Raw genomic sequence first — 26,152 nt, forward strand, 5'->3', positions numbered from 1 at the left:
CACAAAGGAAAGTGTAATAGCCAAAAATGAAATCAAGTTGATCGGAACAAACATTTTTAGCTAAGATTATCATCTGAAAAATTATTTACTAGCAATAGTGACATAACAAATTAATTAGTAGTTAATTTAATTCATAGGAATTATCATAAATTTATTCACCTATTAGCCCTTGTTTGAGTCCCATTATTTTGGAAAAATACATTTTTCTACAGTATTTTGATATCATTTCAACATACATTCTTCAATAAAATAATATTACACGCAAATTCAAAACTTTTTCTTATTTTTTAACCACACATTTCTCATCAATACACTATTAAAAAATTCATTCTTCTCAAAAAAATGAAGCTCAAACAAGGGCTTAGTGTTCATTTGACAAAGCTTTTATTTTGTCCCTTTTTTTTCAAAGAAGACATTTTAGACCAAATTCTTTTAAAGTTCTTATAATCTGACAAAACACTTTCAATAAATTATTCAAATATGTTTCAAAGTAACTTCTTAGGATCGATTTGACAATATTTTTGACAAATCAAAAACTATTTATGAGAAGTTTGCTTTTGAATTTGATTTGATAATTTTTTGAATATATTTTGTCCGATTAAAAGACCTTTCAAAGGAAACTAGCTTAAATTATTTTTCTCAGGAAGTTCTACTAGAAAATGAACAAATAAAAAATAAATCCCGCCTAATGGGTCCAATCTCTGAGCAACTTTTAACTTGCCAAAAGTCCTGTGAAAGTAGCGTCGTGTACAATGTCACTATTGCTAACGTTGTCTAATATATCATTTCTATGTATCTTATTCTTTTTTATTAAATAAGAAAAGCGGATTTAAAGCCTAAATTTCAGAGAAATAGTTCATGTCAGTACAACACAGCCAAAAATTAAAGCACCCTTTTTATGCTTTTCTTCTCTCTCCTTTCTTAACAAGTCATTTGAATAAGCGAATTAATTGACCAAAATGGTTACTAGTATGAATCATGAAATAAACAAACCAAATTCGATATAAAACAGCCACAGAAAGGTAATGAAAAATTGAACTCGAAAAAAGAAGCGATTAATTGAATTACAGAAGCCAATCTTGTGCGTTTACGGACAGAAAGATGGTCGAGAGAGAGAGAGAGAGAGAGAGAGAGAGAGAGAGAGGACATTTTTTCGGACCCTATAGCACAATATTATCACGATGCAGTTGCAGAACGGGTAGCATTTCGCCCTAAACCGATGCCCAAACCTAAAGGAGCAGAATCAGTTTTTCTACTGTGATTATGGCTATGGCTACGATGAGAAGAATGAACATGCCCATGATGTGCATTTTTATTGTCATTCACGTCGATTGCTACATGACCATTTCCATTCGTTTGATGAGCATGGCTGATATCGTTCAACAGGTTTGTATTCCGAGCCATTTGCAACATTGAAGTCTCTTCAGATTGACTCAATTCTTCATTGTACTCCACGTCTTCATTGTATCCATTTATCAAGAAATCTGAACAGTTTTTCTTGCAGCCATGATCATATGGGTATCTGAATCGGCCCCCAGCTCCTCTGAGATAATTGTAACGCATTGAATTCGCCATTTCGTTCGTAGTAATGTTTCGAGCAATCTGTAGAAGGGATAAAATGGCAAAAACCATTAATCACAAACAGAATAAGTCGCCAACTCCTCTTAAAAGTAACTAAATAGAGTGGCAAAAACTTGTTCAACACAGACGCTGACAAGTTGGCATATTACTTTTCATTACATGTTTATTTTATAATATCTTGGCAAAATGGACTACAAATGCAACTTAAACTAGGAGTAAATTTAAACAACAATGGTCGATCAAGTGCTGATAATCATGTTGTACGTTGATCCATGTTCTTAACATCGAATATTTGTGCATGGTATAGAAGCTATGTGCTATAGAAAAATGATTTACTTCTTCAGGGGAAATGAATATGTGAAAGAACATGTCAGATCATTGAATACCCCCTAGTGACATGTTTGGGATTGGTTTCTAATCTCACTTATTATGTTGGTACTGAGATATTGCTGGTATCTCTAAAGCTTTTGGCCAGTGTAATTCAATTAGATAGAGCAGTATGAATGAAACAAGTTGCGAGAATGACTTCGCTTTCGAAATACCATGAATGCATGAAGATGTGAATGACATAAAAAGGTGAAGGTTCTGGACATAGCAAGACAAACTGGAAACTTTCTGAGAGGAAATCAGACTTTAAAAAACACTTAGTGATGTCTATACATCCTCATCTTATCATAATGTATCACCAAAACATTGTATTCTTGGGTCATATTCTAGGCTAACGAATCATAGCTCAGAGATATATCACAGTATCACAGTATCTTCCTATTATTTCAAACCATAACTATAATTATGCATTTTCGGATAATTAACTGAAAAGAACCCAAATACAAAGAAAATAAAGATCCTGGAAGCAAACCTGAGAAGCCTGTACAACAGTTAAGACTGCCACACCAGATAAGAGGAAAAAGTCGGCAATCAAAAAGGATATAGCACCAACATGCTGATTTCCAGCATGGTTCAACCATGCACCAAAGGAAGATGGAGCCATTGGGTCAGTCAGCACTCCTGCAATGTTAAAAAAAAAATTTACAACGGATAATGGAACATGAAGAAAACAAAGGACGATGAAATTATAGCAACGTTTAAATATTTCCATGCAAAGACCAAGGAAAAATATATCTCACTTGTGAGAGTCACTCCTCCAGCAACCAGCATTGCCAGAACTTCCAGAAGAAGAAACAAAAAGAAATCCCACTTGTTTTTCTGTATCAAATGATAAAATTTCAATCAGACCATTATGGTAGGAAATTAATACCCATGAATTAACAGAGAAAACCACCAAGTGGGAAGGAGGAATGCAGAACAAATAGGAGACTGTATGAGCTGACTAATCGTCTATTCACAGTTTTTCTGTCTATTTCATAAAGATCAGCATCAGTTAACCATCTAACTCATCCTCCCGTCACTTGATTCACCCATTCTTTCTCCAGATACAAGGTATACCAGTTAGGAATCTAAGTGAGCCATGAAAGAAAGAGCAGATTATGTTTTTCCTTTCTTTTTACCTTAAAAAGTTGGGATGCGAAGAGTATGGAGAACCAACCAACTAATCTCTACTCAAATCCAAGTGGCATAAAGAGAGAGAGACATTTTTTTTCCCCCTTTACCATCCTTCAATGATTTGGACATATATGATTTCTCCGAGGTCATTTAATCAGGGCAAGAAGAAGAGGAAGAAGAAGAAAAAGAATAATAATACAGAATGATATGCAAATAAATGCCATATCACCTTGCCAATGCAATTAGATACCCAAGGGCAATGATGGTCAAACTGTTCAACACAACGATCACAAGTGGAACAATGCTTCGCACGTAGGGGCCGAACAATCTGATAAAGCACAGGTCAGATGAGACTAGAAGCAATACAACTTGAACATTCAGTTAGAATACAGCTTTCTTTCCCTTTTACATAGGTATACAGGATTTTGCACCTTGCAAGTTGAGCAAAGCTGAGACCAGTTCCCAGCAAGCAAAGCGGGATTATTTATTTCAATCTTCAGCAAAGGTTCCTAAACCAAAAATAAGGGTAAAATTTAAATAATGTTTAAAGTACACAATTAAATCTATGGAGTTCTATACCAGGCAAAGCAAATTAAGAGCTCTGATATGAAAGTCAGGTAAGATAGTATGCATGGGATTCTTAGAAAGAAATAAAAGAACGGGATTGATATAAAGTAGAGCTTTCCAGCATCACTGTAGATAAAAGACGAGCCAGTGATTTTTCTATGCTTGTGGAACCAATTTTATTTTTGAACAATGGAACTGTTGGATTAGATATAAACATAGCAATTAATTGGAAAATAGCTAATAAAACAGGTGGCAACTTACATCATCTTTAGTGTTTTGTGAGTCATGTACATTCATTCTGATGTACCCTGGATCCTTGCTACAAACAACACGGTCAAACAAGTTTAGACTCGTTAACAATAATAGTAATTCCAAACAAGTTCTAATGAGTTTAATCACAACTCTTAGCTGTAAGAAGCTCAAATAATAAATAACCAAGTTACATCTACATGCACATACATTGCATATTCATGGGGGAATGTGTTTCACAATTTGAAAATGTATATCCACATTTTCAATGCTTAGACAGAACAATTAAGTTAATGGCTGAAATCATCAACTGGCAGTGCATTCAACAGCAAAGTAAAATGGGAAACTACAAAAACATAGAATCATTTTACATTCTAAAACATCCTATGTAAGAACAATTTTAACATAACGAAATGATATGGAAAGAAAATACCAAGCTACAGGAATTCATCATGAAAGTTTGTAGAAATAGTAATAAACAATCAAAAATCATCTTTGACCAGGTATACCATATTATGATTAATAAGAAAATTCGAGAAAAATCCAACAGGGAACTCCATTTCTCAAACACAAAAATAACGAAAGCATCTTCACAAGTCCTATAGACATCTAAGCCGAAAGAAACAATGACTTTATGAATGCCAGGCACACATTTGAGTTACCTGCTGCACCTATAAAACAAAACTAGTCCCGAGGATGCCAAGAACACACCCATCCAAGCAAGAAGACCAAAGCCAGCTGTTAATTTTGGCAGGTTTGATGCTGCATCCAGAAACAAGTAACAAAGGTTCTCAAGTGTAATAGATCCACAATGCTAAATAAAAAAGAGAAGCAGAAAGTCAAGAGAAATACCCGTAACAGCTGAATGAATATATGTCACAAGTAACAAAAATATTATACACCAGAGTATTGGAGCAAGTCCTAATTTCGAGAGTTTGCCAAGGCGGCTGTTTCCATCGCACCGTTTGTCAAACAACCTTCTAGCATTCCCCTGTAAATCCAAAGAACATAATAAATATATGACCTATCCCTAATGCAGACAAATATCTAAATTAATGTGAAAAGAATAAAACTGCTTGACCAACATATATTTAGGGAAAATAGGGAATTGACATTTTAACTGCAAGAAGTTACTGGGTTTATAGTACAAGAAGCGTTAAAAATCACCATTTTCATCTACAACAAGCTGTATACCTTTTCTTTTTAACTTCGTCACAAAGCTCCAATAATTCAAGAGGAAACTTTCCCTGCTTGGCCCCAATTTCTATAACTCATTTTTCATCAAACTCATTTTCAGCCACACAGTTCATGGGACCCACAACTTTTCAACCACACATTTCATCAACTTTTATCAAAATCTATTATATAATCTGATTTTTTGGGCTAAATTTCCATGCGTAATCAGTTCTAGTAATTTTCTGCATTCCCTCAACGTATCCCAAACAAAACAAACTCCATTTGGCCTCAAAAGCTCAGTTATGAATTTCCAACCAATCAGGAATTTCCTTCATGAATTCTAAAACAGTAGCTTCCTTGAATCTGTCCAGAAATTGGGGAAGAACGAACTCTTTCCCTCCCTACCCCCACCCCCCTCCCCCTCTTGACAACAAAAAACCTCGTGAAAGAAAGAAAATGAGTAAATACGCACACCCAGTTTTTTTGAATGATTTATTCTCAAAAAAAAATTTCAAGATCGTTTCCCTATTGTCATGCACGAGGTTGGACAAGTGGAGAACCAATATTTTATATAATTATTTACAGAGACACTTTGCACGCAACTCAACTGTGAAAGAGTATTGTTGTTCATAAGTTGTGCTTGGCCATCAATAATCTATGTGGCAGCTTATAACTGCCACATCCTCCTATAAAATTGGAATAAATTTTAATTCATTGGAGAATGTTGCAGTGACCATGAACACTCTTGATGAATAGCATTATTCACTGTGAAATGAACGTGATTATGTTTTCCCGATATGCCTACCAGAATAAAAACAAAGTATGTACTTACAAACTTAATGATAGTAAATCTGCAATTAGCGATGCAATTTCATAAGCATGTCTCAAGTACTCAAATCCCATATATACAGGGAAAAGCAAGAATAACTAAATTTATAAAATATTATTAAACCTCTGTTTGGGAAGAATTTATAAATAGATAGAAACGAGTGGTGCATAAGTGGATAGTACTTGTAGATCCATTGGAATGTATGGGTGAAAATGAAGTTTGATTGTATAAAAATGATTAAAATAATTTCACCAAACGGAGACTAAATATAGAACACTAGGAAAATGTCCTTAAATTAGACGAAGTTGTCTACTTTATATAATAGAGCCACAGGAGCTAATAAATGCAAAGAAGAAAAGATGAGAAACACAAAATCTTTTGCTCAAAGGAAAGAGAGAAAAAAATGTTTCCAAAAGCTCTATGGGCTTTATCATAATACATACAGACTAGTTCCCAAACTAAGAGTAAACAATACAATAATGGAAGTGGTTATATCCAACAAAATTTTAAGTATCACAAGATCATGGGGACAGGACGATAACTCTAGGACAATTAAGAATTCTGAAAAATTGTTGGTTTCTGTAACTAAAAACAAACTCCCTGACTTCAATGATAGCACTACACATAAGCAAGGACAAAATTATTTAGATACGATTTGTAGCTCCACTAATTAAGTTCCAACTGACTGAGAATACAAGAACTGCAAGATTAAGGAATACCTACAAGGAAAAAGGCGACTTGTCTGTGATTCTTATCAGAAGCAAGCTGTGCAGGTGTGAGACCAGTATTATCTGCTACCATCAGATCTTCCTTCTTCCCAGCTTGCACCAGCACAGTGCATGCTTCTAAATTACCCCTAATAGCAGCCCAGTGGAGAGGGGTACAACCTAAATGACAAAATGTATGTGAAATTTTTGAATTAAGATATAATAACATAAAATTTCGATGACATCAGTTACTCTTTAAAAATTATGAAAACGTCAGAAACACAGAAAAGTTATGGAATATAGAGCTTTTGAACTTACCTTCCTTGTCCTGACGTCCCCTATATGCATCTAGAAATAGCAAAAGACGTATGCAGTCCGCAAAGCCCTTGTATGCAGCCCTACAGAGTGGAAGAATACAATAAAAATTAAGAAGCTATAATAACTACTTCAAGTCTGGTCATTATATAAGTAAATGCACAAGATGGCCCATGTAAAAATCACTGGCAAGTTTTTTGACCGAGAAGAAGAAGAAGAACAGGAAAAAATTGCAGCATATCTATTTTAATCAAGTAAATAAATCATATTGCTGTGATCCTGATTTGGGTGGAATCTATGGATCAAAAAAAGGTTTAAACAAAGCCGTACGGCCATTATCCTTGATGAATGTAATTTACTCATCGAACTAGCACCTCTAAATCATGGTTTTTGGTTTGTTTTTGAGCATTTTGAGGTGTGTGTTTGTTTTATTTTGTAGTTTAGACAACTTAGATAAAATGGCATTTTTCGGAGCTTGAAATATAGCTAAAGTGTCATGGAAGTGGGGTCGGAATGGAGATGAAAGGAGGGAAAAATGAAGTGAAAAAGAAGTTAACGCACAAGCAAAGGAGGCAAAGCAGTACATGGGGCACTATGCGCCGCATCTAGGTGCCCAAAATCAAAGAAACTAGCAGAAGGCTGGGGACCAGGAAGAAAGGCAAGTAGAACCGCTGGCTCTCCGTTGGACACTGCGACGCCAGCAACAAGATTGTCGTGGCGTCAGCACTGCTACCGAGAAAGAGAGAAATCAAATTTTTTTTTTTTTTTTATATCTTTTCGGCTTGGTCTAACTCCAACTCGTCTTGACACATTAGGTAGTGTAAATACGAACTTAAAGACCTAGATTGGGGTGAAGACGGCTCGAGGAAAAAGGAGACAAAAGAGATCAATTGAGAGGAAGAACGACCACAAACTGGGAGAAGAAGTCAAGCGGCAAATGAATTTTGCTTAATCTTTCTTTTCTATGTTCTTTCCTTTGTATTTGATTATATGTTTATATCAATCATGAACTAAATTCTAAATCTAGGGTTGATGTAACCTAATTTGAAACATATTTGAATTCTAATATAGTTATTTCCGTTGATTTTTTCATTAATTTATTTGTGTTTATTCTTGTGTAATGCTTTCAATTACCTGATCAATAATTAAATGATTTGATGCTTTAATCTCGGCACTCGAGAGAGTAAAATGTAGGTGTAATCTAAGAACAACGTAATCTTGATTTTGTGGATTTTAAAAGTATGAAATCTTTGAGGCTTATTTCATTTAAGAACCACGTACTTGATAAGTTATGTTTCATTTGGAATAAAGACATTGGAATTAAAGAATAGAGATAAATTCTATTCGGCACTCAAGAGAGAGAATAAAATTATACCAGGCTTCTTGCCTATAAATTTAGGAAAATTTGATAGAAATAACAGGAGAAGTTGAAAAATTGTGTTGATAGAATAGTGAAATCATTCCCTAGGGCTTTCTCACTCAGATAAATCTCTTATAAATCACATAAAATTGCTTGAACTGTCATCACATCCACGTTAGATTAGAATAAAAACATCGATTCTAAATTTGATTGTCTAGATAAAGTAAAAGCTAAAATAATCATAGTATTTAGTAGAAATCAGATATTAATCCTTATGGGTTCGACACTCTATTTCCAATTTTATATTACAAAACTTAACACCGTACATTTGTTGTATAAATCACGTTATTAGAAAACGCGTGACAATTCTACACTAAATAACTGATCAAGCAATCATAGACTGATATTTACTAATACAAAATTCAAGGTGCAAAGCAAAAGCACAATTACAAGTTCACCATTAAGTTAAACGTACTGAATAGCAATTATAATCTATCATTTAGCACTAGTTATGATTAAAAGCCTAGTCTGCTATTCTTTTAAAGAAATTAGAGAGTAGGAATTGCATTTCAAAAAAAATTAAACTCAAGAATACATTTCATTCTCCCAACCAAGAAGAACTGCAGATAAAAAAAATATGATTAAAATTCCTGCATAGAAGCCCACAAGAAAACCAAAAAAACTATCCCATAGATCACCAAGCCATTGTTCTTTTCCTTCAAAAAGTTTGGAATTCCTTTTTGTCCATGTTATGATTAAAATTAACTCCCAAAGGGTTGGTTCAAAAAACAAATATTAAGTTAAAGGATATTTATATTGTAATGCCAATTAACATAATCTAGAATCACAGATACTGGAAGTAAAATGCAAACCAAATTTACTCTAATAATGAACTACTGTAGAAAATAACGATTACATTTGTCAAGTACCAGTGCAAAGGGCTTCTTCCATCATTGTCGGGAATGTCGGGATCTGCATTCCATTTTGTAACAAGGTGATATATGAAAGCTGTCTGACCATATTGTGCAGCAACATGTGTAGTCTGCAGTTAAAGTGAGTGTGACAATGCATCTACATTAGCAAGTTCTCAGCAACTTAAGTGCTTAAAATTTACAAGGAAAAAAGGGGAAAAGAGAGAGAATGCTGAAAAGGTCAGGAACACAGCCATTTCTTCTTTCTTTCCTTTAGCTGAATAGGAACTAAGGCCACTTCCAGTGAAACAATTTTTGTGCAAGAGCTACCTAACAATTTATTGGCTGGAATAAGAATCCAGCCACTGGAAAACACATTGACCTTAAGGACACAAAACAAATGTGACACGAGAACTGTTTTGGAATTGAGGGTATGTTATTGTTGCTCTTATTACTACACTTCTTCATTGTGGTTTGCATGATTCAAGTCATAAATCAGTTCTCTTATCTAAAGTTTGCAACCAATTCTCGTTTGCTTACAATTGAATTCGACTGCATTTTATCATAATCTGTTTCATGATATATTTACTTTCCATTGCGATTTTACTACTAATTATACAGTAACAAATTCTTTATCACTGAAGGTAGCTCCGCCTCCTGACATTTCAAAGCACGTCAAGTTTACTTTATCTGTCATTAGTCTACACATAGGACTCAACTCACGATTCTTAGTTTGGTGTCAGTCTTGTAAACCCACCAGTCTGGATGGTGTGTCAAGAAGGGAGAGAGACAATATTAATCGCACATATAAGTAATAAAGCATCCTGAAATTTCTTGACAAGTTACTAGGAAACTTTCCATGTCATAATAACAATCCTGTCAAAATAGTCGTTGATCAGATTTCAAATTTAACAAAACTTATCTGTATTTGCATGATCCTCTATCTATCTGATGTACACCAACATGCAAATTTTAGTGTCTATGTATGGGAGATAATGAGCTTTGGTGGATCATCTGAGGGTGGATGGAATTAAGGTCCCCCAAGCTTCAAAATATAACGTAAAAAGAAACATATATCCCAGAACAGCCATTGATGAGAAATTAACAAAACATTTGTGGCCAATATCTCTCACCATTAGACGCTGTACAAAGGCCCTAAACATGAGGTTAGACATGTTCGTCAGCAGCCAAATTATGCTTAGCGAAGAAAACTATAAATTTGAAACCTCACTACATGAAGTAACAGAGAGAATGGGCAAAAATTATGACAGTAAATGGACTAGGACGACTAATATGACTTGTGTCAAGTCTTCAGGAATGTACATAACAGCAACAGCGAGTATTGACGTACAAGAAATAGAAAAAAGACATGAAGATGGTACAAAAGTGCATATGTATGACAATACCAAACATTTAAAAGCAGAAAAAGAGTAGAAACAAAAGGAGGATGTTTATACCCCCAAGAGGAAGTACTACTGACAGTAAATTGCCGAAGATGTTAGAAACAACAATATTCATGGAGCTAATCATCATAACTGACATATCCACCATTCCGGCACTATTCTAGAGAGTATAATTCCCACACAAGGAAAAAGTAGAATGGTGCAGTTTATTATTGCATTATATTTCTATGAAATAACATACTCTCCATCGATAGATTTACACCACCACTATCCAACCAGATCATTAATTGCTAATTTGTGATGAAGAGGCGGGAATATAAACAAACCTGATAGCCATACATATCAGCGGCATTGACCCTGGCACCCTCTTGCAACAGAAGCTCAGCAACTTGGATTGCACCCCTCACGGCACTCCAGTGCAGAGCCGTCTGGCCGGTATGGTCTGCCGCATTAACATCAGCTCCATGCTGTCAAGTATAAACCACAATGTATCAAAATAGAAAACAACTGACCAGGAAATGTGAGAGAGAGAGAGTGAGTCATATTGACTTCACACCTTCATTTACAGATTGCAAAGTAACTCATATCCTATCTTCAAGAATCTACTCTTCAGTTACTCAGGTCACGTGTTAGCAGGTAATATTTTAAACAAATTTATATTATACAACTAGACGTTAAGTTATTCTTTAAATACAATGCTCCCTACAATTTTCTTTCCGCTACGTGGGAAATTTACTTCTAATAGCTTAGTTACAGAATCTTACTCAGCTCAACAAAATACAAATTTGAACTGAGATACATATTCACCAAGCAATTAATTTCTCAACGACGTCATTAACTCCCAATATACAAGCACAAATGACAAACCCAGAACCGTGTGTGTATATACAAATGTTAGTGCACCTCGACGATGTATTGGGCGGCGGCAGTTCGGTTATTGAGGGCGGCCCATTGAAGAGCGAAGTAACCAAGGGCGTCAGGCTCAGAAACGGAGCAACCCTCGCCCTCAACCAGCCGCTGCAGCTTCTCCATGTCCCCATAAGCCGCCGCCGTGTAGACATCATTCCGGAGGCTATCATCCTCCACCACCACCTCCGCCGCCGTCTGCTTCCGATCTCCGGATTCCACTTCTTCCACCACCTCGATCTCCGATGCCATATCAAATATTCCAAATTGGGAATTTTTTTCTTGGGAAATCAGAAGATTTTTCAAAGCAACGAATTGATCAACAATACATCCCTACAAACATATGTATATATCTGTATAATTGACCAAAGAATTTATTTATAATTAAGGGTTTTTCCTGGAAGGGGAGGGAGTTGACTGGATTGGTATAATGAATTGAAGAAACAGCGAAAGGCAGAAGAATCCAACTCCCGCTGCGATTCACTTATTTGTTCTCGTTGGACAATAATTTCATGAACAAATGGGCTAGAAATTTAAGTAAATTTTAAAATTTTATTTTATCATACTGAATTAGAAGAGTTAGCCCATTTGTCTCCCATTGATTGGTTTTTTAATTTTTGAAATAATATTTTTTTGAAGAATGTATATTTGAGAAAATAAAGGAAAAATTGTTTGTGTAATATTATCTCACAAAAGATTCTATGATTGAAAATAAAAAAAAAAAGATAAAAATTATAATGTGAAATAATTGGCCAAACTAGAGCTTAATTGTCCCAATAATCACTAACATCTTATTTGTGAGTAATTTTTTGGTCCAAAAAAATTAATTTTTTTATCGTTATTTTACTATTTCAGTTGTTATATTTGATTTCTTCTCTCATGGATTCCACTTTTCTCCTAACAGTAAAAAAAATCAATTCTCAAAATTACTCCCAAACAGGCTCTAAACAACTTACGTTCCTATCTCTAATTACTCACTAAAGTTTAAATTATCAACTTTTGATCATTAAATTTAGGAAAAATTGCAATCAAGATACCATATATTTTCGTTTATTAACAAACTTGACCTAAACTTTTTGTTTGTGTCACCGGAAATATCAAATCTTTGAAAAAATTGCACATTGAGTCCTAATGAATGGAAATTATTAATTTGATTGTTATTGACCCCAAAAAATAATTTTCATCATATTTACAAATGGCAAAATGATAATTTAATAATATTTCCACTTAAACAATTAAAACATGAAATAAAAAGGAAGAAAAGAAAAATAAAAAAGGGTCAACTCCTTCACCATCAACACCTCCACACCCTTTCCCACTCTAATTCGTAAGAATCAGCCATTCCTACAGTCACCCAACATCGATATCACCGATAATGACAACCACTACCACCACCAGAGAAATTCCACCAATCGTCAGCACCACCGACGATGACCACCATCGCCAGAGAACAATTCACACTCTTAATTACTTTCGAGATTAAATAGTCTAAAACTTTTCACCATTTAGTGGAATTTCACTTTTTATTGAATTATTCGCCACTAAATTCCTCTAAATTCAACATATTCCCAAGATTATCGTGCAAATAATTGAAAATTAAATTTCCAGAAACATCTAAGACTCTTAATAATATTGAAAAATTGGTTAAAAAAATATGAAAACACACCATTTATTTCATTCACGTGGTTTAATTCCTCAACACACTCGAATACTTACTGAATTTGGGGAAAGTTCTGAATCGGGCAAATTATTATTGGATTTATCAAAGGATAGAGCCTCAAATAAAGCTTGTTTTGCCATATGAACAGTAATCATTAAAGTTTAGAGATAAAAAATATATAGACAAAGATGGGAATCCCTGTGATATTCAAAAGGCTAGTGGTTGTTCTGAAGAAACGACGGACCTCTGAGTTTTGTGGAGCGTGGACAACCTGGAAGTTTTAATTGCAACCACAAATTTTGGGAGTTCTCTTATCAACCCATTTCAATTCTTATAAAGTATATTGTTTTATTTTATGGTAGTGATGGCAATGAAAGCGGTGGTGGTGGTGGTGGTGGCACCAATGTTGCCTAGTGGTTTTAGCGTTGACCACTGCTTCTAGTGGTGGCGTAAAGGGGTGGAGGAAGAACAGGATGGTGTTGGATGGTTTTTGTTTTTATTTTTTATCGTTTGATTATTAATTTATTATAATTGTGTTTTTTGTTGAAAAAATGTAAAGCTATCATTTTATCCTTTTAAATTAGTCAAATTTATGGTCAATGTCAATTCTTTGGCCAACTAACAGTCAAATTAACGGTTTTTATCTATTTGGACTCCATATGTATTTTTTAAAGGTTTAGTACTTTGGGTGGCACAAAAGAAAGTTTTGGGTCAAGTCTACCAATAAACAAAAAGCTTAGTACCCTTACTGCAATTTTTTCCCTAAATTTATCCAAATGTTGCATGTTACTCACTGACACATTATCTGTTTCAAACCTCTAATAAAATTGGTGATGAGTAGTATTCAATGTTGAATAAGTTCAGTGAACAATCAAAGACACAAATATAAATTCAGTGATTATTGGGACAATTGACTCGAGTTAAAATCACTTTTAGAATAAATAACTTTTACTTATTTGTAAGGTTTAATTAATCGTTATTGTTAAAGTTATTTTTCAAAGTAGTCATGTTAGAATAATATAATGTTCCCAAAAATAGTCACACTTTTGAGTTATTATGATTTTAAAAGATTGTAAATAGAATACTTATTGTAAAATCATGTCACAGCCCGTCAAAATTGACTTAGCTGGAAAAAAAAATCAACATTTGAATTAATACAAGTATTGACTCCTAATTTCTTTTTAGCCTCGATATACTTTGATACACCACATTTTTAATTATAGTTAAACTTTTCAATCTTTGTTTATTGTAGTAATTATTTCTTTAACTTTTTTCATGAATTTTTATTTTCCACGTTCCATTAATTATTACGTCTTGTCCTTAATGATAATTTATATCAAAATATTTTATTTTCATGTTTTGAAAATGAGGGAGAACTATTTTTTTCGCAATTTTTATTTATTTATTTTTAGAAATATGATGAAAAAAAGTTATTTTACGTCATTTTAACAAATTTTTGGACATAAAATTATTATCAAATACAAAATGTGCTAATTCTTTGAAAGTTTAAAGATAAGAATAACATGAAAATTGTTAGGGATATAAGTGTTATAATGAACAAAGATTAAAAATCTTAATTGCAATTAAAATGTTGTGCAAGAAATAAAAAAAAATTGTGGTGTGAACTACACCATATTTTAATTGCAATGAACATTCTCAAACTTCACTCATTTTTGCAATTATATTTCCATCTTTTAGCACAATCTTACATCGAACCTTCTATTAATTTACACATCTTGCCTCTAATGATAGTTTCAATTCAAAAAATTCGTTATAATTGTATAAAAAGTCTTATTTGCCTATCTCGTTTTTAAATAAACAAATAAATAACTAATACAAAGTTTGATAAAATATTTCTCTCTCACTTCTAAACAGGTTAGGGGAAAACTTTAATTTCATTGTAATTAAATTGTGTATTATAAATAAAATTACCATTTCAATATAGCAAACTCCAAACCCAATATTTTCTCAAAACAATGGACATTTATGTATTTTTAGCATCTCATGATTTTTATAAATGCATTTTTGTGTGTAATGTGAATTGACACATTTCACATTTTTTTAATTGAAATTGTATTTTACTCGTTGTGACAGTCATCTCGCAAGTCGTTGACAAATCAGCGAGCAAACAAATCAATAAGTAGCTCGCATGGGAAGTCGTTGCTCGACTTGTGAGTAGGTGAGTCAATGAACAACTCGTCACACTTAGCACCTCTAGTTTTAATTGATTGAACCTAAAGAATCAAAATTGAATAAAATTCTAATATTATTTTTTTCTCAATTAAACCAACTATAAAATAATTTTATATTAATTTTCGAATGTACATTACTACACACACACACACACACATGCTTAGTTGAACTATTAGAACTATATACTTTGCGATGCTTGATTATATGCCCAAGCTTCTTCAACTCGATGATTCCCATTTTCCAGTGCTTAAATATGATCGGAGCGGTTGCTTTCTTCAGCCAGTTAAGTTTAATTTCTCTTTTCTAATGGTTGCAATTTTTCCAAAAAAAAGTAGCTGTAGTGAAATTTGAAATCTTGCTCTCAGCATCCTAGTTTTTGTACAGGTAATTGATTGTGCTAACCTGTTCAATAAACCTGAAATCACACAATGTTTCAAATCTCAGAGCATGGTTGACAAGTTTGCTTATGATTGAATTAATAGTTTTTAAAAGAATTTTTTCATGGATGAAAGTTGAAAATAAGTTATTAAAATAGAACAAAGTAGTTATTTTGGCAATGTTCCCACCATTGAAAGCAAAAGCAATGTAGAACAGAATTAAGAATTGCTTTGTTCTTTTTTTTTTCTACTTATCACTTGAATCTTAGATTCCGTTTGATTGTAAAGATAAAATTTGGGTGGGAAGGAATTGAATTATCTAGAAATTATTTTCCTGAAAATTGTAAATTATTGTGTTTGATTAGTATAATTTTTCACGTGAAGAATGTTGAAATAAAAGTATTTTTTGTGTTCGTTTGACTTTATTTTACATGAAAATTATCTATTAAAAGGCTAAATTTTATTGGTATTGAAAATGAAATTTGTTTCCATTGTAAAAATAATAATAATAATAATAATAATAATAATAATAATAATAATAATAATAATAATAATAATAATAATAAAATCAAAAAAATCATCTATCTTTTGATGTTCGTTTGATTTTGTTTTATATAAAAATTATCCACTAAAATGAAAGAATTTGTTACAATTATTAATAAAATTTGTTTCCATTGCCAAAATATTTTTTAAAAAAAAATTTAAAAAAGCCAACCTGAAAAATGAAAAACCACCTAATACATGAGAAAATGAATTTCTCCATTTCGTGGAAAAGGTGCACGTGAGGCTGAAAGTTGGAATTTCAATTACCTAGAAAATTGATGCCATCAAACATATTTCATGGAAAAGTTGCCATATCAAACATGGCCTTACATTCATAAAAGTTGACATATACTTTGTTTTTAATAGTAGTTGAAAATATTATATCATTAAATTTCATGATTATAATAATAATTGTTCCGACTTCTGAGCTTATGGTCTTTGTCAATAATTTTTTTTCCTCAAAATATTGAAATACTCACACATCTTTTTCATCCCGCGGGTGATGACCAACAGTCTGTTTGGAAGTGATTTTTTGCCCAAAAAATTGATTTTTTATCATTACTTCACCATTCCAGCCACCATATTTGATTTCTTCTTTCATGGGTGGACCACACTTTTCTCTTAACGGTCAAAAAATCAATTCTCAAAATCACTCCTAAACAGGCTTTAAGTCATTTCAGAAAGTTTCCAGTACCAATTCAACTTGTATCTGGCATTTCATGTGCTGGATCAATGCATATTTTAATCAATTCCAATTGCTAGGATTAGACAAACAAGGGGAATATCACTATATCATTGAGAACGTAGAAATATTATCCTACTATGATGTTAATTCTGACTTTTCGATTGCATAAACAAATGGGCGTCTATGAGTAAGTTGGCTTCCTTCCTGAACAAGATATTCATTTAAAGAAAGCCAGAAACCCTCAAGTTCACTCTTAGATAAAACCTCCTCCTAAAGCTTTTATCAACGCTGTCATCTGTGACCAACACACACAAGATGGAGAGCATAAAACTTCTTGTAATTACTCTTAGCGTTGTTATCAGAAAAATCAATGACATGACTAGAAACTTGATCCTTGGTGAAGCATTGGGTGGGTATTGGTTGAAAGAAGATATGGAATGGATTGAAAGAGAAATGAGGAGAAGCAAATCCTACTTAGCAGATGTTGATGCCAAAATTTCCACCTAAGACAAAAGCCAGAGATTGCTTAATTTTACCGATGACATTACAAAACTTGTTGAATATGTCGAAAAGACTATTATAGTTTATGGGAATTTTTCAGGAAGGCGAAAGGGATTGTGTAGGTGTTTTGTAACATGTACGAGGAGCCACCATCAGTTGGTGATGAAAATAGAAAAGATCAGAAGAAGAGTAACTGAAATCACTGAAGCGAAAGCAAGATATGGGCTTCTTGATAATCCTGACAAGGATAAGAGTGATCACATGGATAGGAGAAAATCTTACTCTCATTTTGAAGAACCAAATGTTGTTGGCCTAAACAGGTAGGTTGATACATTGATTAGCATGCTGAGAAATTCGGAGTCACAAAGTTGTATCATTTCCATTGTTGGTATGCTAGGAGTGGCGAAAACAATTCTAGCTAAGAAAGTGTATAATTCAGCCAAGGATTTTATATTCTGCTCAGCTTGGGTATATGTGTCTTAGATTCCATCTTATGAAAAACATTGCTAGACAAGTCGGCTTAGTAAAGAAGCAACAGGAAGAGAACTTGATTGAAGATCTCTATTCTTTTTTGAAAGGGAAAAGATGTGTTATATTCCTGGATGACATCTGGGATACAAATACATGGGAATACCTAAAAGCCGGCTTCCCAAACTCTGACATGGGAATAAGCATTGTTCTTACTTCGAGATATAGTAGTGTAGGTAGAGGCATAGGTGGAGAAAGTTCTTTACATGAGCTGCAGCCTCTAGATCCAAAAGCAGCTGAGAACTCTTCTCGACATTGTTCATGGCTCATGAAGAAAATAAAAGTATGAACATACCATCTGAATTAGAAGTTGTCAGTAGACTATTAATCGAAAAATGTGGTGGTGTTCCTCTAGCAATTGTGGCCACTTCAGGCATGTTGAGGAGAAGAGAGAGACAGCCAGACGTATGGAGCAGGGTACTCAATAACATGGACTGTGATCAGGATTGTTCGAATAGCTTAGCCTTAAGTTACAAAGATTTACCACTTCATTTGAAACCGTGCTTTCTATATTTCGGAAGTTTCCCTAAAGGCCATGAAATTCCCGCATTTAAAATAATGAATCAGTGGGTGGCTGAAGGATTCATACATCCTGATGGCACACAAACAGTAAAAGATACGGGGGAAGATTACTTAGAAGAATTGATAGCTAGGAATTTGATCATTGTAGTCAGGAGGAAAATTAATGGGAAGTTAAAATTTGCCGCATCCATGATCTTCTGCACAATATTTGCATTTCAAGGCTACCAAAAGTAAATTGTTTTATGCCAGCAATAACAATTCTTCAAATTTCATAATAGAAGGTCATAGAACAACTAACCACATGTTTGCAAATTGTAAAATTTCCGCGAGACGTGCATTTCTTCAATTTTTGGGCGATCAGAAACTGGTGGCAGAACACTTCAAGAGTATCGTCCAAAACTTCAGATCAGGGCCGGCCCTGAGAATTTAGAGGTCCTAGGCGACTAATTAATATAAGGCCCTTCAATAATTAGGTTTACTTAGGAATCATTTTGTAATTAGGTTCTTTTTAGGGTATGATTTGGGTTGAACGATAGGAAATTAAGCAAATAAAAGACACAGTAGCAGTAAACGTTTTCAAACAACATTAAAGGACAAAACCCAGATCCAAAAATTGAAATTTAAGACAACCTCACAAGAAAAAATGTAAAGAACAAATCACTGATCAATAAATTGAAATTCGAGACACAATGTTCTCAAACGAAAATAACCCAGATCAAGAAATTGAAATTTAAGACACCCCACAAGATAAAAACAGCAGGATTTCAAACAGCAGTAAAATGCAAAACCGAAATAGAAGAAGAAAACTAAAGAGGAAATTTTAGACTGCCTGGAGATTAAAAAAATAAAAAAACATAAAATGTTAACAAACAACATTAACAAGCAAGTTCAGATAAAAAAATGAAATTTAAATGGACAACTCTCACAAGATAAACGCTGATGTTTGCAAAAATACCTGCATTTTCAAGTTCAGGATCTGCAACAACATTTTCTCCAAGCTTTATTCCTGGAAGATATTTAACATTCTCCTACGTAAGAAGACATTTATAACAGAAAAATAATTAGGAAGCTACCAGAACTACCAGTTAGCCTCAACCAGCTCACTTTGGTCGGCAGCAGACTACAGAAAGATCCTATGATGGAGTTAGGGAAACGAATCAATTTGAAGAAGCTCCAACTTCGTGCGAATTCCTATATCGGAAGTGAAATGGTGATTTCATATTCCTGTTTCTTCCCCAGTCTAGAAGTTTTCATACTAGAGCATATGCCTGCACTGAAAACGCTAAAGGTTGAAGGAGAAGTGATGCCAAAATTAAAATGTCCACGGATAAATTGCAAAATCAAGTTGGAGATACATTCTGAGAGGTTGAAAAATATATTCACTGAGTTCAACAATTACCTCAGGGGAATGAGCTCTCCCTCTGTGTCAGAGATTAATTTTGCACTTCCAGGCGACTATTTTTCTTAGCATGAAGAGGAGGAAGATGAGATAGAGGACTTGGTTATACAACTGACAAGCAGGATCAAAAACAAAGGGAAGGATTTATTACATGAAGAAGAGTCAGGAGAAGAAATTGTTGAAATCCAGACCGCTACACTTGAACCAGGTATCACTACTCCAGTTTTGCCTTTTGCGATATTAAACAAAACCAAGTAAATCACTCATCAATATAGTCTCTCATGTTCATGTAATGCGATTAATCATTGTGCTTCGACATTTCATTATTAGTTTACCTTCTTCTTTGTTTGTGTTTTATATTTGAAAATGCTCATTAACGTTATTACATAGATCTCGTCACTCCTGCCTATATCAATACTGCACAATGTAGCTTCCAAAAGAAACGGCACGATGAGTTATTTCAGAAGCAGCTTGAGCTAGAAAAGCACAAAACACAGTCTTCCATGGCACAGGCTTAGAGGAAGCTTATATTAAAGAGTTGGAGGAGCAGTTGAATGGTAGTGCTGGGACGGATACTGTCCAAGGAAAGACCTTCGATTTTNTTCATTTTTCATCTAGATGCTTTTTTTGTAAGCTTAAGGAATTAAGTTTAACCAACAAGTACGCTTTCATCGACCCAACAATTGCATCAAGAGGCTCGGGCACGGCTGAGAATAGAGCCCAAGATCTCAACTCTAAATTGGGAGTTCTAGTGCCTGGTTAGTTGGAACTTATACCCTTTAATATAGGGTAAGCATTTGGTTATTTTAGAGTTCAATTTTTAAGTGTTGTAGATTCTAAAGATATTTTTTCTAAAATTTCATCGACTTTTTTAGAATGCATTGGGTGTTACTTGTGATAGAACCCTATGCCAACACAGTACACATATTTGATTCTCTAAACAAGGATGTGCACCAAGAGATAAAAGACGTCCTTGATCTGTAAGTTTATATATACATAATAGCATAATTTTCAAACCGATAAATTCGTTATCGAAGTGATATATTTTTCCTGCTAATTAGAATGTAATGCATGAATGCTTATATATTTATATTGAAAACAGGGTATTCAAACATTTTGACACTACTAAACAATTGAATTTGTGCAGGACAATTTCTTACGAATTTGTACGGGTAAGTTAGTATTTATAAACTAGTGTTGCTTTACATTTTTTTTTGTTTTGATATAAAATAAACGTTATTTCTATCATGTGTATTCACAGTGTCCTCGTCAATCTGGTAATGCAGAGTGCGGATATTTTGTGATTCGATACATGAGGGATATAATAACCTAGAATGATACCCCGTTAATGTCATTGGTATGCATTGCTTTCTTTTTCTTTTTTTTTTTACTATCTTTGAGTACATATCCACTAAACGTATTATTGTTCTTGCTAAATTTCATTTCTACATTTACAGTACAATAATAGTGTGGCATTTTCCCAAGATTTACTTGACGAGGTCTGGAATGAATGGATTCAATTTTATAGAGAAGTCAAATAAAATTCTAATTTTGATATATAGTACATTGTTTTATTGTTTGTAATAAGTTTTTGTTTATTTATTTATTTTGATACATATTATATTTTGATGGTTTGTTTTTATTTGAAAATTTTGTTTGTGGTATTGGGATTTGGGAACAATGCTTAATTAGTTTCTTGTGATTAACTTTGTTCTCTAGATTGTCAATGTTTGGTTAGTGAATGTCGGTAGATTGTTCAAAATTGTCTGTGGAATTTTTTTATTGTTGTTTAGCGGTGTTGTAGAATTTGTTGTCATTGTATGTATGAATTTTCACAAGTTTTTTTTGGGTTAGATTGAAGTGTTGAAGATTGGAATTACGGCAGATATATATGAGGAATTTTATTTAAAAGTTCGTAAGAATACTTTTAAATGCTTTTTCGCTTCCTTAAAAAGCATTTTCCAAGCTAGTTACAATTTGGACCTCGTAAATAGGTTTTCATCCTCGCTATGTTCACTACCCAACATGATCTTTTCATCCTCGCTATGTTCACTACCCAACATGATCTTTGTCTCGAGTATTGGCAATCCTTTTTCTTGTTATTTGAATATGCCAACAGACTTGTAACAACCCAGGATTTGTGCCTTGTCGTTCCCTTATATATTGTCTGCATTGGGAGGAAATCTTCTGTCTTACCCTCTCACAGCTTTCTATCGCTTGTTTGAATCCTAGGGAATGCGATGCTTTGAAGAGTAAGAGGAAAGATTTCCTCCTAAAACGGACTGTACATAAGAGAACAGTCGGCAAGAAACCTGGGTCGTTATAAAAAATGCACATTTTTTTGTACCGACCTAGGACGTGACAGAAAAATGCACCCCCCTCAAAGCTTTCTGTCGCTTGTTCGAATTCTAAGGAATGCAACAAAAAGCCTTGAAGAGTAAGAGAAAATATTTCCTCCTAAAACAGACTTTACATAAGAGAACGGTCGGCATGAAATCAGGGTCGTTATAAAAAAATGCACATTTTTTTGTACCAACCTAGGACGTGACAGAAATTCATAAGGTGTAAAATGAGCTTGGACTCTCCTAGAGTTGATAGTATGGAAATTAACGGTTTGGACACAAAGACCAAATCATTTCCCCACAAGAGAGACAATCGGTACTAGGATTTAATTTAAGTCTATCTTAAGGGAAGGTCATATGTTCGAATTTCCATTGATAGAAAAGAATGTATCAATGTGCTGGAAGCCAAAAAAAATGTCAGTGCTATTGAGATGAAATTATACAGTACAAGTACACACAGGTACCTTACACATTGTTATCATTAGTAGTGTGCCTATAATATTTGCAATTTGAAACTTGAAGAATTTTCCATTGTAAATTAGACGCTATTTGAAGTTAGTAAAGTAGTAAGCATAAATCAATGGGAACCTTTTCGCTTCCTTGAAAGGCATTTCCGGGCTAGTGACAATTTGGACCTTGCAGAAATATTTTCATCCTCGCTATCTTCACTATCTGACACGATCACTGTCTCGGGTACTGGCAACAGTTCTTCCTGCTGTATGAATCCACCAGCAGACTCCTCATCATGAACTCGTTTAGATTGCTGCTTTTCATTGTACCTGTCATCACACGACAGGTGCAGGTTCCTAGAACAATTTGTAGAGGATTTTTCAGAATGCAAGTCAACCTGATTATTACTCCCTCTCAATTGATCTAGAGGTTTCAATGGCAGCTTTCCAGATTGTCCTTTTGGTTGTGAAGGGGGCAAGGTTTGGAATGGAGCTTGATTCTCTTTGTTATCCTCTAAAGGGCGTCGGCTTGAACTCAGAGGCCCCAAGGATGGTTTCCTTCTGACCAAACCTAGTCTCATGCGCCTGATACTGGCAGAGCCATTCCCAATCTGATCGAAAGGATTCTTGTACAGATTTATTCCATTGTGGCTGCTACTTTGAGAGACCGTCTGTGGAGGCATAGCGGTCAGTTTCTCAACACAGTGGATACTTCTCTTGCTCGACTCGAGAGATTGTAGTGACTGTTCTGAAGATTTCTCCAAAGTAATAATTTTGCTGTCACTTAATAACTTACATACTTCACTTTTAGGGGGTTCTTGCTTGTGATTGTCAGCAGTCTGCAGCAAGGACACTGAATAATCCATTGAAGGGTTTCGGGTTTCCATAGCAGAGGGACCTTGTTTTGGCACCTCAATATCTACGCTGTCAGCATTTCTAATGTTGGAGACATCATAAAATTTCTGCTGATATTTATCCCTAGTGACTTGTAGATTGTCACATTCTCGATTGCATTCAGTGGCAATTTCTTTATTACCTTCCTTCAGTCCAACATCCATCTGGTTTCCAGGCACATCATAGGTCCTCTTGCCACTGTCCGATTTCATAATCAAGCCTGAACACTCTAGTGACAGCTTCCTGCTGCTTCCACTGAATCTCTTATGGCTTACAAAATACTCATTTTCACACAATGATACATCTGATACATTCATTTCGCTCTGTACAAAATACACAATAGTATTAAAAGTAGGCACTTGCATAAATGATAAATCCAACCAAGTAACCTTACTTGTAAGGTGCTTTGATTTGTGTGAGATTGAGATCCTTGGCCACCAGTAGCACTTTCACTTTCTCCAGCTCTGGCGTATTTTTCAGTCATGGATCTTGCCTTATGATCAAATGCTGCTCGGTTATATTTGTACTCCTTGCTCTGCACAACAACTTTTATGTCTATAAAAATCCACAGGCACTCTCCTAATTAGCTTTCTTAGTAATTCATACGGACTTACCGCTTCATGCATAAGGCCATCATCAGGGTTTGGTTCACTTAGCAATAGTCCAAGGCTTGTTAAGACAGTTGAAATATTTAAAGATGGTTGCCAGGCACCCTGCTTCAGTTAAAATATGATCCATGAATTAACTACAAAGAGCAACAAAATAAACATTGAAAATTGTCAAAACAGGAGATACACTTAATTAAACAAAGCCTTATCTTGAGATACTCTTGCTAGCAAACATTTTAATAAGCAGCTCATTTATTATATAGATAATTGTCTTGCTGAAGTTAAACTCAATCATGAATAAGGCTGACACCTTCCCAGTGCCGGAACGTCGAGAAAGTTGGTGACACGATGAAAGGGTAGCCAGCAACTGAAGTCTCGACATCCATAACCAGTTGGGTAAGTTCCTTACTGAGTTCTGGTCTTAAAGTAGCTTAAAAGCATGATTTTGACAGCAAGCGCCCATTTAAGCTTAGCCAAACGTGCTACTGATCAATTTCGAACTATTCTTAGCATCTGCCATTTAAGATGTGGCGATTACATGATGGAGATACATTAGAACTGCAAGCTACGCTCTTAACACTTTCTTTTCAATGATCAAACTGGCTAATAGCCTCCGATTAATTTAAGAACTAATTAAGAATCTCTTTGTATTTAACACTGAAGATTTTAACTAAGTTCATGCAATAATTATACCCGGTTGTAATTGAAAGCAATGAAATGAGACACACACCTTAGGAGGAAGATTGAGGATATCCAAACAAATTCGGCCTCCAGTGTCTATATTTGGATGGTATATCGGCGTAGCAAACGTCACAATAGGAGGCTGAAATGGATACCTAATCAAGAGTACAATGGAAACCCACCTCACCAATGAATACAGAAATCAAAATTCAGGAAAAAAAATCAAAATAAATAAAGTAATTTTAAAGCAGAAAATCATACCTTTCAGGAATTTGAATCTCAACTTTGAAAATCCCAGTGGCATAGACAGTCCCTTCAGGTCCTTTAACATCTGCATTACTCAAAATTAGAATTTCCAGTAACTCAAAAATAAGTCTACGCACACTATTATACACAAATACGGTAGATGTAATATGATGAATCTGATCGGCATACGGGCATTAATAGATGTGAGAGAGGAAGATGGAGAAGAAGAGTCATCGGAGAGGGAAGGAAAAGAAACGCCGTGAGGTGGGTCGGTGAGTAGGAGCTTCAATTCCTTCTGCATTCGGAGATTCAATCTTGCTGCGTGCGCCATTTTTTTACGAACTCGGTGAGTTCTCGGATTACTGGATTTCGATTTGAATTTAGGGCGCGCGCGAGCGTTTCAATTTTTAGAAAATTCTTTAGAAGAAAGGGGGATAGCGTACTGGCATGTTTGGCTGAACATAAAAAGTTTGAAGTTACTTAGAAGTAAAATAGGTAATTTTTTGGCAAGGAAAAAAAATAACATATTCTAATAATGCATTTTGAAATAGTAGATTGATGGATAATACGTGGTTAAAAAATAAGAAAATGTTTTGAATTTACGCATAATATTATTTTATTGAAAAATGTGTAATTGAAAAGAATAGATGAAAATGTATTTTGAAAATAATAAGGATCAAACAGAGTCTAATGTGTTTAGGAATGGAAAACGACTTAATGCAACCATTACTTTTTCTTAATATGTATGAGAAAAGTTTTAGGTTCATGTATAAAATTATTTTATTGAGAGAATGCATAATTGAAAATGAGTTTGAACTAAGTTTCATTCTTGCACACGTTGTCTACCTTTGTAACGTGCGGATAGAACAATAAGACATTTTACCTGATGTTGATTTTACTGCATCAACTAGTAACCCCAATTGACCTTGTGTTATTGTTCTAACATCGACGGAGGATATGGAATTTGTTGACCTCGAAAATTGGACCTTCTATGTGGCCAACTGAGAGCTACTCCAC

The 26,152-nt window shown here is 34.3% G+C and overlaps 2 protein-coding genes across 4 annotated transcripts; both read right to left on the reverse strand.

The window, feature by feature from the left end:
- Positions 1-979: 979 nt before the first annotated feature.
- Positions 980-12,038, reverse strand: LOC111381601 (protein S-acyltransferase 24-like). 2 transcript variants are annotated; one of them, XM_023005400.1, is made up of 13 exons: positions 11,505-12,038; positions 10,928-11,068; positions 9,217-9,329; positions 6,931-7,010; positions 6,629-6,792; positions 4,753-4,891; positions 4,563-4,662; positions 3,913-3,970; positions 3,516-3,593; positions 3,314-3,412; positions 2,709-2,787; positions 2,441-2,589; positions 980-1,602 (listed from the first exon to the last, which is right to left on the reverse strand). In XM_023005400.1, exons 1-13 carry the CDS (start codon positions 11,757-11,759, stop codon positions 1,177-1,179), a joined length of 1,881 nt encoding a protein of 626 aa, XP_022861168.1. In that variant the 5' UTR covers positions 11,760-12,038; the 3' UTR covers positions 980-1,176. The 2 variants fall into 2 exon arrangements, with proteins under 2 accessions (XP_022861168.1, XP_022861169.1); XM_023005401.1 differs by lacking the exon at positions 11,505-12,038 and adding an exon at positions 11,158-11,268.
- Positions 12,039-22,615: 10,577 nt separating this feature from the next.
- Positions 22,616-25,569, reverse strand: LOC111381612. 2 transcript variants are annotated; one of them, XM_023005411.1, is made up of 6 exons: positions 25,325-25,569; positions 25,151-25,220; positions 24,939-25,044; positions 24,215-24,313; positions 23,995-24,135; positions 22,616-23,923 (listed from the first exon to the last, which is right to left on the reverse strand). In XM_023005411.1, exons 1-6 carry the CDS (start codon positions 25,464-25,466, stop codon positions 22,835-22,837), a joined length of 1,647 nt encoding a protein of 548 aa, XP_022861179.1. In that variant the 5' UTR covers positions 25,467-25,569; the 3' UTR covers positions 22,616-22,834. The 2 variants fall into 2 exon arrangements, with proteins under 2 accessions (XP_022861179.1, XP_022861178.1); XM_023005410.1 differs by having other exon boundaries at positions 24,215-24,316.
- Positions 25,570-26,152: the final 583 nt, after the last annotated feature.

Source organism: Olea europaea, unplaced genomic scaffold (assembly GCF_002742605.1).
Source record: "Olea europaea var. sylvestris unplaced genomic scaffold, O_europaea_v1 scaffold2339, whole genome shotgun sequence".
Taxonomy (NCBI): domain Eukaryota; kingdom Viridiplantae; phylum Streptophyta; class Magnoliopsida; order Lamiales; family Oleaceae; genus Olea; species Olea europaea.